The sequence below is a fragment of the Gigantopelta aegis genome, chromosome 2 (genome assembly GCF_016097555.1).
Source record: "Gigantopelta aegis isolate Gae_Host chromosome 2, Gae_host_genome, whole genome shotgun sequence".
Classification (NCBI taxonomy): Eukaryota; Metazoa; Mollusca; class Gastropoda; order Neomphalida; family Peltospiridae; genus Gigantopelta; species Gigantopelta aegis.
In genome coordinates, this window is record NC_054700.1 from 29,334,162 (window position 1) to 29,351,470 (window position 17,309).

At 35.8% G+C, this 17,309-nt stretch overlaps 1 protein-coding gene across 1 annotated transcript in view; it reads left to right on the forward strand.

Moving 5' to 3' along the window:
• Window positions 1–17,309, forward strand: part of LOC121383542 — a 46,788-nt gene that overhangs the window by 15,572 nt on the left and 13,907 nt on the right. The window contains exons 2-4 of the mRNA XM_041513631.1: window positions 6,097–11,393; window positions 15,149–15,232; window positions 16,365–16,448. Of these exons, the coding sequence (XP_041369565.1) occupies window positions 6,116–11,393; window positions 15,149–15,232; window positions 16,365–16,448 (5,446 nt within the window). The 5' untranslated portion in view covers window positions 6,097–6,115. The remainder of the gene's footprint in view (window positions 1–6,096; window positions 11,394–15,148; window positions 15,233–16,364; window positions 16,449–17,309) is intronic.

Sequence of the window (17,309 nt, forward strand, 5' to 3'; positions counted from 1 at the left end):
TGATATTTGATAGATCACCAGTTCGAGGGAAATCTATCTAATAACACCGATGGGACCGATAATTTAGTTCGAGCGAAGGCTTATAGTCGACCCTGGATGTGTTCGACCCATCATCAGTTAATATATGGGTTTACCGAACAAAAAATTCGGGACTTCATTTTTGGTTCGAGCGTTCGGTGTGATCAACCCTTCCGAGGTCGAGCCAACAAGATTCTACTGTACTTCATGCTTTTCAAAGTTCGTTAATATTTGTACCAATTATGGGTAAACCATTTACACACTCACACAGACACGCACACACAAATAACCTACACACACATTCATATATGGCTCCTAATTTGGCTATTTGGCACAAAAAAAGGAAAAGAAATAGGCGCCATCTGGCTCCTGGCCAGAAAGGTTAACATAGAGGGCTGACCACTGAACATATCTGTTTTAGATTTTTACTTTTAAAGATGAGACAAACAACTTTTTTTTCTTTTTCTTTAAAAAAAAAAAGTTTACCGTTATTTGCCCCTTTTTGTGAACATAGCCCGTATATCTTTATCATGTACTGTTACACAGAATTATAGCCCTTGAATTAGGAAATACGAAACTTTGTTGGGTCCGGTCGGGAACATGTAATTGCTTTAATAGCATTACTCAGAATGCTTGTTTTAATTTTAACATTCAATTGATTTTGAGGTGGAAATTTTTGACGTTAGGATGTTTGTACTTGTTTGGGCTTAATTATTTTGTACATGCTTATTTTGTGTGTACCCTTTACAGGGGTGCAGAATGGTCTTGCCAAATGCAAGGAGACATTCTGATGGATGAGTTAAAATATACAACTACAAGTCCGACGGGCGATCTTTCTAATGACCGTAAACCTTTTTTGTTCCCCATCGAATCTGTAATTCCGCATCAGCCATGTCAGAATTCCAAACCATTATGTCGAAATACACAATACATGACATGTACTACATTGATAATAAATGACTTTGGAGTTGCAAACTGCACAATTAAGTGCAAAATTCCGAAAACAGAGACAGTCAAAGGTCAATACTACCTAAAAATGGCTTGTTTACATTTAAAGTATTTTTGTGTGTTTTGAATTGATCTTTCTATAAAATATTTTCTGGATGTAACTTGAATTTTGTAAATCTATATGGAAGAAAATGTGAAAAACTTTGTCTTTTTTTGTTTGTTTGTTAATCAAGGTTTGGGGGTTGGTGGGTGTGATTGATTTTGTTTGTCACATGACATTGATGACTTGGCCAACCAAGTGTCATTAGTAATGTTTTTGTCAAATTTATATCTATCATATGAAGTATATAGTATGATACATGTATTGTTAAACAATAATAATATTGTTCTATGGGCTGGGCAAAAACTTGTAGATTTTTGGTGGTTCTGGTCTGGAGGGCTAGTGAAATATTTTCCATTTCTGCACCCCTGCTTTACCGCCTCAGCTTTAGTTCAATCTAAAGCCCTGTAAGAGAAGTGAATTGTCTACAAACTACATGTACCGGTACTGTCACTTTAACATAAAACATGTTCAATACATTTTTACAACAAAAAGATGATTTCAATGAAAATTAAACTGGAATTCTGTAATGACAAAACATACCCAAATTTGATCCACTAATTGGCACATTGTTTGATTTTCATTGAAATGAGAGACCTGAAATACTCGACACAGTTGGGGATGACCCATATGTGCGAACGCAAACACAAGAGTAGTGTGTTGGGCCACAATATTTCATAGTACATGTATGATAGCATAATATGCTAAATCATGATTTGGTTTCGTTGTTGTAAAAAAGCTGCTAAGCAATAAACCTGTCTCAACACTTAAAAAATATGTCTATAGTAAAAAATTAAAATAAATCTTTTACAACTTAACTTCCATCTTGTTATATACCAGACATAGCAAATAAAATGATAACTGAAACATGCTCTGTCTGAAAAACATTGAGAATAGGTACAGCTAAATGAAGAAAAAAAAGCCTGTGTGGGTGCATGATTATTATTATTTTATTATTTCTGATTTCTTTCTTTGTATGATTTGTTGACAAAAGCAGTCTAAAAAAATTGATACACTTTTACTCCAGCAGGCTACAGAATAATAAAGGCTGTCCCTGGTATTGTATTTTGTCTTCCCAATCCCAGGCCTAACTTAAACGAAGCGTGGCCACTTTTACTTAAATCTTGGTCAAAGCATGACCAGACCTTTACATGTACATCCATTCAGGTGTACATGTGACAATAAGTTTGACCTACATGTACCAGATAATTGTATGCTTTTATACATCTAGTGAAGGAGGGCTTTTGGAGATGGTGGAGTGACACCATTTGTAGATATTGATGTACCATAATAAAGTTATTATTAGGTTCCCAAGCCTTTGGTGGGAACCTAAAAATTGTTTTTGCTAGGATTATATATTATATATATTTGTTGCCTCTGTTTTGTCATCTTGTAAGAATGGTTCTGGGCTGATTTGGCAGGATTTTTTTTTAGGTAGGTGGGTACTTTAAAAAATGATATGTATTGGTTATGTGTATTGGCCTCGGTCATAAATTTTGTAGTATTTTATATTAAAAAACCTTTTATGCCGTCTGTTTTGTTATTTTGTACGAAACGGTCTGGGCATGCATATATATACATGTATATATATATATATATATCTAATCTGAAATTTGGTAGGTAGTTAGGTCCACCAGGGGGATTGATTGTGTTAAAAAATTATGTGTATAGGTTATATGTATTTGGCCTCTATTGTGGATTTCTTATTGTATGTCAATTTGTATGAAACTTACAGGTAAAAACTCTTTAAATTCTAGAATTAATTTCTACAGCCTGTCTGTATAAGTGACAAGATATTGAATTAGTCCACTGCTTGCTTCCAGGGGAATAATTCCGAATTGGGATTTCTAATGTCAAGACCGGTACCTAGCTTGTATGAAGTTTTTTCATTTGTAAAACGAGAAAATCAGTGTATCTCAAAAAGTTGTCAAGTTATATACCAATAACTGTTGTAATCTAATCTTCAGAGTGTCGATTTGCATTTTTGGATTTCTAAAATTTCTCGGATAGATTTTGCAAATGAAAAATACACATACATAGAGGTATTATGCGAGCCTTGATCTGGCGAGCATAATACATTATTATTCTTCCTAATATGTGATATTGACGATACCGAAACACACGAGGGTAACAATCTCTTTATCATATAATCTCAAGCTTAATACAACATGTTTTTGTAAACTGTACACACAACTTTAATTTCGTATTTACTAAATGTTCAAATGACGTAAGAATATGTGGTGCAGTGTCTTTGAATGAAAATGACATCAAACTTGAATGATGTCATTTAAACTAGTGTATAAGGTTTTTTGTTTTCTGAACGCTGGACAGCTTTCAGTGTAAAATTGCTTATGAAATGTTTTTATTTCATGACTATTCTCACGGGGATCCTATAATACCCGTAACTGAATAAAACACGATTATCCAAATATCTCTCCTAACTGTATATCTATTAGACCTCTCTGTAACGGGCAGTTATACCCGCGTGGCTCGTCTAGGTATGATCAGAGATAAGATCTTATATAAAGTATATGTAATGTAGCACGTTTAGTTCACTAGAAAACACAACAAAAACACAATACACTTTTGAATCTGTATTAACCTACGCTGACAAATGTACTGCCACAGTAGTTAATTAACAACAACAAATAATAACAACCCAGAACTGATCACTTAATTAGTTAATCTCTAGGTGTCTAGTTTACACAATATGCTAATCACTTCACCGTGACACAACACCCACACGTGTGATAATTGAGAAACGCTTCCAGGGGAACGTAATTAATAAAGGAATTACAACTCTATTCCTAACTGGTTAATTTTTAATTAACCCTTACTACTCATTCAGTAACGTGTGATAACTGAGAAACGCTTCATGGGGAACTTAATTAGTAAAGGAATTACAACTCTATTCCTAACTGGTTAATTTTTAATTAACCCGTAACTACTCATTCAGTAACCTTGTAACACAGAATAAATACTGGTACCTATCACAATAAAGACAATAACCTACAGTTTACCTAGGTCCTCTAGGATGACTGGTTAAGCTTTATATATATTAGACAGTGAGCCTACAGTTTACTGCGTCAGATTACCGGCAGCACCGTCTAAATAATATTGGTATAATACAGTATTAAAATATTTAAAGTCACATCAATCACATCAAGGTTATACACAGAGCAGAAAATATATAATTACCAAGTCCAAACGGACGCGCTCCCTGGAAGCCTTCCAATATGTTTCTCCCTGATATCTCTAAAACCCTAGCTATTTATCAAAAAAGCCGAATATCGCCTGGGGGTACATCGCGGTCCTTCCCCTATCAAGTGATATTTCCACAGCGACCAAGCCGGCATATTTTTCTTAGAAGCCTAGACTTGCTGACGCCTAGTCCGCCAGCAATACCCCGATCGTACCGAACTAGCGGAGGTATTACATAATTACTGGCCACATGGCCTCCGCATTTGGGCTGGGTGTGTATTAGGCACAGCTCGACCACGGTCGTGCGGAGGTATTACGTAACAAGGTGCCCACCTGGACTTAAGTGCATATTGGAACTGCACACGGCCCTCTAAAACAATTAATATCGCCACAGGCAAAAACAAAATTAAGAGCATGTTCCGTCACAACTATGAATGCATACGTCAATTATGGAAACACATCAAAACGCATGAAATTTATCTAAAAGGTAATAAATACATGTATGTATGTATGTATGTATATACAGTCAAACTTCGTTATCTCGACCTCTGTAACCTCGAGTACCCAACATATCTCGAGGTCCAGTGCCGTTCCCAGCAATTTTCCTAGGCAATGTTACGATATTAAACACTGTTATCTTGAGCATGCTAATCTCGATTACGACGCTTATCTCGAGCATATTTTGGTTTCCCTAGGTGCACTTTACTGGGGGGTTTTTTGTTCTCAAAGTATATAAAAAAATTACATGTAAAATGATTCCTTTTTTACTTAAGTTTCGAGTATTAATTTTATGTCATTTCATTCTTCCTTCTTCCCTAAATTCTGCCACTTAATTATAAATTAATCGATACACATAACAGAAAATGTTCCACATTTATAAAACCAGTGCCAAGTTTAGCATTATTAAACAATAAAATATGTCAGTAGATGAACCACTTGTTGAATGTCCCGACCCTTCTGAGGGGACTGTTGAAGCTAGCATTAAAAAAAAATAAAAAATAAAAAAATAGCTGCAACAACAAAATAACGGATGTCAAACAAAAATTAATTGTTAGAATGATAGAAACGAAAATCGAAGCAATTAGTGCCGTTGAGCAGAAAAAAGGTTATTTTAAAATATAAAAATTACTATACTGCTTGAGCATGTTGGTCCGGTCCCTTCAACATTGAGATAATGACGTTTGACTGTGTGTGTGTGTGTGTGTGTGTGTGTGTGTGTGTGTGTGTGTGTATTATATGTGTGTGTGTGTGTGTATGTATATGTATATATGTGTGTGTGTGTATTGTATAGATAGATAAAGAGATAGAGATAGATAGGGGCTATTTCAACCGAATTTGTTTATATCAATTTTGGTTTGGTTGCCAAATTAAAGTGTGACCATATGAAAAGGTTTTAGTCACCAAATAAAAACAGTGGTCACAAATATGCGATCAAATCGGTCACAACTTAAAAGTCTGTAAGTTAGGGATATATGAATTAAAAAAAAATTCAATGCATAGACTGCAAATTCATCTCGTCAGTGACATACCTTAAATTGAAGCTATACACTACAAACATACATGCATACAACATAATACATTTCCCTCGGGGTGGATGTTTGAGGGTACTGTATGTTATCATTCTGCTTGTTAAAGATCACCAGTTTCAATAAAGAGCTTGTATCGGTTCTTTTTTTAAGGTGAATCGTTTATAATATATTTTGTATATTTGGTGCCAAATACATGTATAGGCCACGTTTCATGTTTCCTTTAAATAAATAAACCTTTTCTTCCAATTCAGTGTTTGTCTGGTTTAACTGACATTGTACAGTTGTTTTTTTATATTTCAGGGAACATAAGAAGTGGGTCATGACTGGGCTATCAGAAACAGGTGGCAGCTGCTTTCAGAATTCTGAATACAGTTTGTATTCCCCCAACCAGTGGCAGACCAATGTTGTAAATTGTCAGCAGCAAGAAAAATATAATTATTTTCAACCTTTGAATTCACAACAGCAGCTCTTGCCAAATCAGCATGTAAATAATTGTGAAAAAGTGAAAAACATGATTGGAAAATGTGTTGATAATGAGTATCGGGTATTTCAAAATGAGGAACAGAATGTGTTCAGTAATTTTCAGAAATATGCTCAAACTCATTTTCCTTTACATCATACACCGATACATAACCAGCAGTCACAGAAATCTTTGAATTCAACAGGTCAGGTGACTTCATCACCACAAATGCCAACAAGACATAGTAAATTACCACTAGAGACCAGCTATCAAGATAGCTTACAACCCATTGCAGAAAGTCTTGTTAGGTTACCAGATCAAATAACTGCAAGTCAAAAAGTCTTTAGTAGGCAGAGTCGGCGTGATCATTTGAATGCACTACAACAGAGCTCTCTTCAGAACACGATTCACTTCAATCACAGATATAGTGCAAATCAAAATCAGATAAGCAATCATCATTTAATTGGTCCCAGCCCTAATCTTTATCACAGTGACAGTTCCAGAACACATGATGCTTGTTTGAATGTTTATCAACAGAGCCATTCCAATTCTTTTACATCCTCAGTAAACATTTTTCAGGAAAATCAGTTCATTCAGCTACCTGTAAGTGCAGCTAATACTTCTGAGTCAGCTTTATCCACCACAAATCACTATTCAGTGAACAGTCGTAGGCTCACAAGAGCTGACTTGAGCAACTGCAGGCATACAAGATCTGACTTGCTTCCTTCCAAAGTAAACACTTTAGTATACAGTAGAACTTGTGAAGGCAGTGTTGCCCCTTCACTTGAATGTGAGAATACTTGCCAAATGGGCAGTTTTCCTGCAGTTGTTTCTAGTATGAGAAAAGAAATGCCCATGGCATATCCTCAAATGTATGAAATTAATGGAATGAGTAACTTGTCGCAAAGGTCTGTGCCCCAGCATAACCATCAACCATATGAATATACCTCACATCAGATCTCAAATGGGTCGCAAACTAACCACAATACTCCTTCCAAAAAACAGAGAATTAACAGTTCTGAACCAAAGTCATCTGATCCGTTCATATCAATGAAAAAAACAAATGAATCTCGGTCTTCTAACCTGGAATCATTCAGTGATAATTTTTCTATGCAAAAATGGTATAAAATGCCTTGTGAGGAGGAAAATAATGGAAAAACCAGGTTGCATCCAAATAAGGATAATTGTAACACATCAGATAGTTCTCAAAATGGAGTATCTGCCATGTCTACTGATCAGACTGGGAGTGCACTGAAAGAGAAAAACTCATCTCCAAGTGGTTGTCCCAATTCTTCATGTATAGACAGTCCTGTTGTGGATAATGAACTAAGTGTGCTGCAAGCTGCTACAAGTGAAAGATTACACAATTCAGAAGAATCTAGTGATTGTGGTATATTAAGCAGTCATTGCCAAGATATATCCAATTGCAAGAAAGCTAAGATGTTTGTTTCACATGAACTACATGTACACAGTGGTAGTGAAAGTAAAGGAGAACAAAGTTCTAGCAAACAGTGTGGGGTTTTTACCAGTTTAGTAAAGTCTAAAGGTAATGACACTACTAACAGTAATAACTTATTAGATGAAAATCATTTGTTCATCAATTTTGATAGCCGTCCTGAAGAAGCTAGTCCAAATTCCACTGAAAGATGTAAAACAGACGTCAAATCACCATGTTTAGCAGTTCAGGAAGAAGGACCACAACAAGACATGAGTACATTGACAGATTTAAATGCTGATTCAGATTCACCAAGTCCTGTGAAAAGTGGAAACCTGTCTTTTGAAATGCCTGAAAGAATTTCGTCATATGATGATCTCCCTTTGCCAGTTATAAAATATGTGCCCCGGAAGACTCCAAAAAATTTTCTTGATGAAAACAAAAAAAGAATAGGTTTTGATTTAAATGTTAAAAATTCTGCAGCATTCAAGATGAGTCATGAGTTGGTAAGACATTTCAGTAGCAATACAGGTACCATAGATGTGGTTTCACAGTCCAGTTTCATTGATGCATCAAAATGTAAACAAACCAAACGTAAAACACATGCAAACTGTGTTGCAATGCAGGATACTCAGAAGATGGAATCTACAACAAAGAGTAACAAACTACCAAAGAAAGACTTCAAAAACAAAAGATCTGTAAGGAAGTCTGATTCTCTCATGAAAGTGAAACTTTCTTTTCACAGTGGTAAGCACAAAAAAAGGCATATGTCTCACAATTCAGTACAAAATAATTGTCAGTCTTCTGACAATGTAGAGAAAAAACACCATAGTGATCTTGGAACAGATACTTCTCAATCTTCCAGTAGTAGAGTCAAAAGGTGTGAAAATGATTTGAATACCAATGTAAATGTTTCTCAATCTACAAACAGAACAAAAAAACGGCATCTCAGTAGTCCAGATTTGAGCATGTCTCAGTCTTCCAAGAGTAAAAAGAAAAGGTACCACATGAATTCTACACATGACTTCAAAACCAAGAATCACAGTAAAGACACGTTGGATTTAGACCTTAATACCAAAAAACAAAGTGTTTTTTCCAGCAAAAATTATCATTCAAAATCAAAACAATTTGACAAAAAGCAACACATGGCCCAACATGAAAATGATCTTCATTCGGGTAAACAAAGAAATTCTTGCAGACAGACTAAACCTTCAATCAATTCTACTAAACATGTTGATGCTGAGACAAATGGCAGTAGGGAAAAGTTGGATAGCTCTGAGCAGTATTTAGAAGCAAATAAGTTGTCAATTTTCTCAAATGTACTGGAAAGTGTTACGGAAATAATTTCCAGCAAAGGTGTACATATTGCTGGAAATGAAGCTCTGTCTAAAACATCAAAATATGCAAATGTAGATCAGGTTTCAAAAGAAAAATCAAGCTCTGTTACTTCTGATTGTGTTGAGGAGAATCACTGTTGTTCTTTAAAGTTTGACCAATTGATGATGTTTCCAGGTTACAACGAACTCAAGATGGTCAAGTACCATGGTAAACCGTTGCTCTGCTTGAATCTACCTAATGGAAAATATTTTGTTATGAAAGAGTTCATAGCAAAGTGCTTCACAACTAGCAAGAAAAAGATATACCAAGCAAAAACCAAGGTTCTGCACATAAAGTATTGTGAGCTTCGACATCAATGTCGAAAGGAAGTCATCAGATACTTGGCTGAAGGGATCCAGAAGCATAATATATGTGCAGGGCCTACTCGTACAGAAATGACCACAAAAGCTCGTGATTTGGAAAATATGTTTTTGGGCATTATTTTGGTACAAGATGCAAACAAACTGTACCATCATCTAAATCCCGCAAAAACAAATATGCATCAATCTGAGATCCCCAAAGCAAAATGTTCTGGTGTTGTAGGCTGTGGAAAAAAAGAGGAAAAAACTGAAGAAATGAAGACTAACATTAGTTCAGAAGTCAAAGCCAGTGATTACTGCACAAATGATGATATATTAATTGCAAGTGACCAAGAGAGATCAAAATGTTTGCAGTCTTCAGAAAAATGTGTTCAACATACAGTGTCTTTTTCCATGAATAACCATGATGCAGATGATGAAAACAGTTCAGTTTCCAGTGACAGCACCTTTATATATTGTGATGGTATGGCAGCCCATGTAAGAAATTCAAATGTGTTTCTTAATGAAACTGATACTCATGGAAATCCATTATCCACAGCAGTAGTCAACTTGGATGAATGTGGTAATACAAATAAGTCCGATAAGTTTACAGAGAAGTGTTTATTGGATCAGAAGACAACCGAGGAAACGGCTTGCCACTCTTCAGACAAGCATCTCTCCAGCCAGATGACAGCTACAGATGAGATGAACATTCCAGAAAATTGTATTTCAAGTAATGTGATAACTCACGGAAATATTCATGGTATGTGTGTATCATCTAAGGAAAAGGCAAATGTGTCTCAACAGACGTTTAAGCTAAATAGCCTGACAGTTGAGGAAAATGACAAATCTGCAGATAAGTGGACATTAAATAATATGACCGATGAGAATAATGCAGACAAGTGTATTTCAAGTCAACTGACAGTTAATGAAAATAATGACAAACCTGCAGATGCAAGTCTTCTGATAGCCAAGGAAAATGCAGGGAGGTGTGCATCAAGTCATCTGTCATTTACCGACAGTGCTGCTGATGGTATAACAAGTCAGACAATTGATGGAGGTGTGGAATTGATAGAGGGAATTCTATTGAGATATCTCCTGCAGGACAGGACAAAGTGGTACCTTATAACAGATCTTTATCCCATGTTTGGAGAACAAGAAGTTTTGAGTGTAGTTCAGAGTGAGTCCATAATCCTGAAAGGCTGCACCAAGGAGCAGTGTCAGTACTTTAAAGGGTTAAATTATCTACTGGATGATGCTGGTTGGTATTTATTAACAGAAGAGAGTGTGCATATTATTCTGTCATCCACCAAGAAAACCTCTGCAGGCAGCTGTGTTGATTTTATTAATAATTCTTTTGGAGATAATGATAAACGTGATAAAATGTCATCATGGAATGAAGAAATTGTAATACATTCTGACAGTGAAAATGAGTTCTCATCACATCATGCTAATAGTGTCTCTTGGATGGATGACTGTTCTTCCAAAACCTGTGATACTTCATTAGGAAATTCTGATTCATCTAAATCTGCATTTGGTTCATTAGCGACATGTGATGAAGCTACATGTTTGTCTGGAACTGCTGAAAGTTCATCAAGAACTGATGTGGTTTCATCAAGTACTCATGCAGCACTATCAAGTACTTGTGTTGTTTCTTCTGAAAAAGACAATGATTTACAAGTAGCTGTGACTTCTTGTGATGGTTTATCTGAAACTGGAGACAGTTTGTCCTTGGCAGGTGATGGCTTACTTAGAATGTGTGAATTGCGTGAAACTCTGCAAGATTCTCACACAACCTGTTATGATTCTTCAGAGCTTTGTGGTAATGTATCAGGGACTGATATCGATGCATCTATGATTCCATCTGGAACAGATGAGAGGTTAGATGGTATATTGCCAGAATCATCTATTCCAGTTGCAGGATCTTTTACTCCATGCAGTGTAAACTTGGGAGAACATGTAGAAATGAAGAAAAAAGCCTTTATTGCTGAGCAAAGCAATGAAGTTGCTGATAAATTAAAATTTGGTAGGTATAATTGTTTCATTGCATAACAGAAATATTGTGTGGCCCACAACAAAATTGAATTTCACTTATCTTTTGCAATAGCATTTTTGTACTTAGAATTTTGAATCTCTTGCTGTTTTAACAATATTTGACCTATGGGCCTACAATTTTCACTGGATGTGGCAAATATCCATATAGTAATAAGTGTAAAATATTAAAATTACAGTCCCCATACTTTTTTGACAATTCCATATCCAGTAGGGTTATCATTTGGGGTGGGGTGGCACCTCGCATTTTGACGTCACATTTGTTTACTATTTTAAAAGTCACCATACTTTTTCAGTAATTTTATATTCAGTAGGGTTATTGTTTTTTGGGGGCTACCTAATACATGTGTATATACGTGATCGAAATTATAATGACTTACAGTACGCGAACCAACCATAATTGCGTCTAGACGGCGACTCCAACGGGTTTCCGTCTAGAACAGTGTCAGAATGACCATATGTTTGACGTCCAATAGCCGATTATAAAATAAAAAATCAATGTGCTCTAGCTTAGTAACTGGTTTAACATGTCCATATGCCACTAGGGTTTCGAACACGCCTATCCCGAGTCCAGCCTCCGATAGGATTGTGGGTTTGACTCAGGGGGAAAAGTGCTCTAGTAGCGTTGTTAAATAAAACAAACTTTACTTTATTATACTGCATCTACATGTACATTGGCTATCATTTAACCCGAGTTAAATATAACCAGGCTGAACTAGTTAACAGGACGTATTAAGACACAGGTTAAGGTCCCCATTAACATGAGATTGCATCAAATGTGCATTTCCATACACGTATCTCCATTTTCACAATCTGATCCCTATGCACACTATTTTTTTCTTGATTTATTATTGTTTAAAATTACTCAGATGCTTACATGTACATGTATGTGTACAACCAAGTAATTATGGGATAACTACAATGTATATATTGTATTTGATTATTTTGTGGATGTTAGGGGTGCATGGGTAAGGCTTTTGGACTGGTATGCATATTCAATAATATTAATGTATTTAATAATACTGCTTAAAACCAACAAGTACTGTAAAAAATGAAATTAAAGCTCGAGAGAAACTATGTACAAAAAATGAAGGTATGAACTTGACACATTAATTAAACTACACATTTAATCTTTCATAGTCTTACAATGTCATGCAAGCCAAATTTTATCCACGCACACTCCTGTTCTTTCTTGAATTAATTTTTAAAACAAGATTTATTGCCATCAAAATATTAATTAGATCAATACGGTTTGTGATTGTCCAACAGGCAAAACCTTTAGTGTGAAGACTGTACAAGCCCAGGCTGGATTTTTTCACATTTTTAATATCTGTACAGGTGTGATATTAAGGCATGTTTACTTCCGCGTTGTGCTTTTATCTGATAAACTGATCATCAGCGCTTAGGAAAGAAAACGGTACAACACTTTTAGTCTTAGTAAGGTTTATTATCATGTATGTACTTGCATGTACATCACTTTCGTTTTTAAGTGTACAGTGGAAACTAACAATATCTGATGAACGTGACTACATGTATACAACTCTTTTTTGGGGTATAATTTTTGTCAGCCTTTATTTTCATGTGGAATTTATTTTCACGAATTTTATTCCAAACAAGAAAACTCGAAAATAAATTCCACACAAAAATAAAGAATTTTATAGTAGGTTATTGGGAAATCTCCGAAATTTACGAGACCATGATGCTCATTTTAGTGCAGATGAATTTGATAAGCCAATCAAATTTCACATTTGTATGCACATTGAATTATAATTTTATTTTTATGATCCCTACAATGCACTTATATGTAGAGTATGATTCTCTTCTAGAAAGTTCACTGACATGTGTCTTGTTAAGCTGTAAGCTTCGTGACTCTTTCCAATAAATTGCTTATGTTCCTATACAATTAGTACGACAAATTTGGACAGTGACTTTCTCAATTAAGCAGCCAGTGAACATTTATGTCATGAAGCAAAAAACTAACGTATGTAAAAATTACTAATTAGTCGACATTTTATTATCAGTACTGAATGGCAGCATGTAGAAATTCATATATTATATGAATATGGAAAAGGTACTCTGTATGCAATATTATATCGATAACCTCATGTACTGAATCACACACAAAGTTACATTGATGCAAAGCAGGTCTATAATATTACTGAATTTTAAATTGCCGAAATAGAAGAAAACCACAAAATGATGTTCACATAAGTAGCTGAAGCTTTAGTAACTGGTGTAGCCACCGTGAGCATTCACACATTCTTGACAATGTTGGCGCATGCTGTTCATCAGGCATTGGACATAATGTTGAGGAATCGCTTGCCATTCTGTGACTAATTGATGAGCCAGTTGCTGGAGGTTGACAGCAGGGATATGATGTGATCAAAGTCGCCGCCCTATTTCATCCCATGCAGTGCGTGACAAGACAGGTGAATATGCAGGCCAATCCGTGTGCTGAACATTCTGCTGCTGCAGGAAGTCAGTCACCACCCTGGTACGATGAGGTCTTGCATTGTCACCCTGGAACCAAGCTCCTTGTCCAATCCACTGTGGAAGTGGAATTACAAGAGGTTGAACAATCTCGTTGAGATAACGCTGACCATTCAAATTTCCGTTAATGATGTACAGAGGGGTTTTGTGGTTCATGGATATCCCGACCCACAACATCATACTTCCACCTCCAGATGGTAGACGTTGAGCAACATTGACGACAATAAACACGAGCCCAGCCATCATTGAACTGGAGCGAGAAGCGTGACATATCTGTGAGCAATGTCTCTGCCCAGTGACCACGGTTCCACCGGATATGACGTCTGCACCAATTTTGGTGAGCCCTTCTGTGACAGTCAAGTAGCTGTGGTCGGACTACAGGCGCAAACCTCGGTCTCGCAGATGATTCCTGATGGCCTGGTCAGACACGTTGTTGCCTGTGGCAGCTCTGACTTGATCCCGAAGATGCTGTGCGGTCACAAAGTGCTGTTGCAATGCCATTATCATCAGGAAGTGGTCTTCTCGGGCTGTTGTTGATCGGGGTCTTCCAGAATGGGGGCGATTCTGAATAGCATTAGTTGTCCTGAACCTCTGCCAGAGCCTACTGATAATGCTTTGGCTTATATTTAGATGATGAGCCACAGTTCTCTGAGTTTGTACAGTTTGTAGCCAGCCAGTGGCTCTTCTCCTGTCTTGGAAGCTTAGTTTAAAATGATGATGAAAGGAAAATGTTCATTCCTTTTATTGCTAAAATTAGCATGCATGGAATGACACTCATGCAAAACTAATGCAAATGGTGTATGAGGTGTCACAATGGGTGCTTCGAAGCAGTTTGTCAGTTTGGTCTGACTTACTTCTTGCTTCAAATCCATAAAAAGGAAATCTGGGTTTACTTGAAAGGTTTCTAAACATAAGTGCAATGATTGCATGTCTTATAATAACTTGATGTCTATAGTCCAAATGACAACACAAAGGGGGATATTCTAACCCTATGTGGCTTAAAAAGACATACTTACAAAAATGGTCAAAACATTTCCTTTGACCCTTAACTTCTTTTGAGTAGTATGTATGGCTCTGTTTAATTCGAAATAAACTGCATGTGTATGTGTAATGCATTATTTTTAAGGCAGTATTTTGTCTCATTAAGGTATTAAATTAATAACAGCAGTTTGGTATCGTATGTAATATACATGTATTAAATATTTAAATGTACAATAACCAAACATGTTTTTTTTTCAGTTTATGAAACCTTTCGTGGAGCACCAAAGGAAGCCATCTTGAATTCTGTTCTTGAACTATGTGAAAAGATTCATCATCTGCAAAGTAAGTTGTTAATTTATTAGTGGGGCAGTTCCATTGTATGAGACATGAGGAGACATTTTATGCTATTTCAAGCCGTTTGTATTTTACAAAATCCAATTGTCTTGGACTCATACACTCAACCCAACAGGGCTCCATACACAGGACAGGATAATGATTGTAACCATTTGCAAATGCTGGGTCCTTTGTTTTAATTGGGAGTGTAATACCTTGATACCTTCATAGCTTTTTCATCAAGAATGGTGTTATTGTTAACAACTGTTTAATCTCATAACCGGCTCAGCGACTTTTACAAATGCTTAGTCTAGTGGCAGTGTATTGATACTAATACCACTGTAGGTCAGACTTCAGTGACCGGCAACATATCCTTATGGCAAACTTTAAACTTACAAAGGTCTGAAACACCAGTCATATTGACAACTATTTTTTATTATTCTGTTTTTTAATCATGTTCAAGGTAACAATGTCTGGGCAGGTCCAGTTGAAAAGTGGCACAAATAGTATATTCACCATTTTTATTACCGGCTGCTGATGGGGAAAAACAAAACCGTGAGGCATGCAAATGACCAATATTTTTTTTAATTCGGGACAGTTTCACGTCTTTTGAAAATCAAAATGCACATCAATTGATTGGCATAGACAAATAAATTTGTAAAAAAAACAGTGCCAATAAACTGATAGGAATTTGTTCCAGTAATAAAGAGAAATGGACACGTGTTTCGGACCTACAAGAATGACAAAAGTGGGACCAGCAAACACAAAAACATTCGGTCAATTAGGTCTTGGAGACTGAGAATCAGTCTTAGACTGGGGGAAAATGGTATTTACCCACCCCTGGTTCACTGTATGTACACTGATATCCAAAGATGAAAGTCCTCTGGATTTTGGGGGGAATTGCAGTATTAATTGTTTTTGTCCTTGTTCTTGAATGAAAGTTTTGCCTTCAGGATGCAGCACATTTTTGGGGATTTTTTTATTTTTGTTTTTGTTCAATGTCAATTTCATTCCTGCTATATTTTTGCATTCAGTTTTCACTACTACCATGTTAGTTTCTATGTATAATAATTACTCTTACTTTTTGCAGTATATATTTTATTTTATAAAAACTACAATATTCTATACCTTTTTTTGCAAGATGAAAATCGGAATCTGAATTCAGAAGTCAACAGAATTAATAAAGAAAATGTAGATCTTCTACAAACTGTCCAGCATTATCAAAGTGAGTAATACCTTCATCCTAAGGCCAGCTTTCCCATTAACATGATTCCATGAACGTTTTATTGTCTGCATTTCCATGCTGTAAATGTACTTTTTCTCACTGTGAAATTATAATTCCTTGGATTATTTTAAGATATTTTTTCTTAATGAAAAACACTTTATAAACAAGTGATACAGCATTTGGATTTAAAAAATGGTTGTAGCTCCTTAGTTTAGAGTTTGTATGTACTCTTGTATTTTATTGTTAAATTTCAGTAAATTGTTAATTCGTAGACTTTTTCTAACAGAATAAATAGAACTTAGAATATTTAAGAAAATTATGTCAATACTTAACCTTCTGAGTACTGCAGGCGAGATATGTCGCCCGAGGTCACGTCAGTCGATATACTGTACACTGTATACAGTGCATTTCCCAATTCATATTTCCCGCCGTTTTGCACACGACACTCACCGGAAACGGAAATATAATTAAAGAAAAAAGATTTTTTTTCAAAATGGTGGCTTTTGTTTTGATTTTTTCAATTGAAAATACCTTGAAATTTTGAGTTCAAAAAGTGGTTTTCGGCAAGTATTTTCGCTTGACAACAATGGCGGCACATCGCGGGCATTTTCAGGGATCGATATCTGATTGTGACAGCTAATTTGGTAATACATTTGATTGATTTACCAACAACAAAAATTACCAAATATTGCAATATGAATTGTAGTTTGGGTTTTAAAAAAAATTCTGGTCAGAAAACCACTGTTATCGGGAATAATGGACATAAATACTGAACAGCTGGCCACAAATGCCCGTAAGTAAACGCAACTTTTTCGATTTTTTGCCTAATTTTAATCACCATTAGCCGATCTAAAATAACAA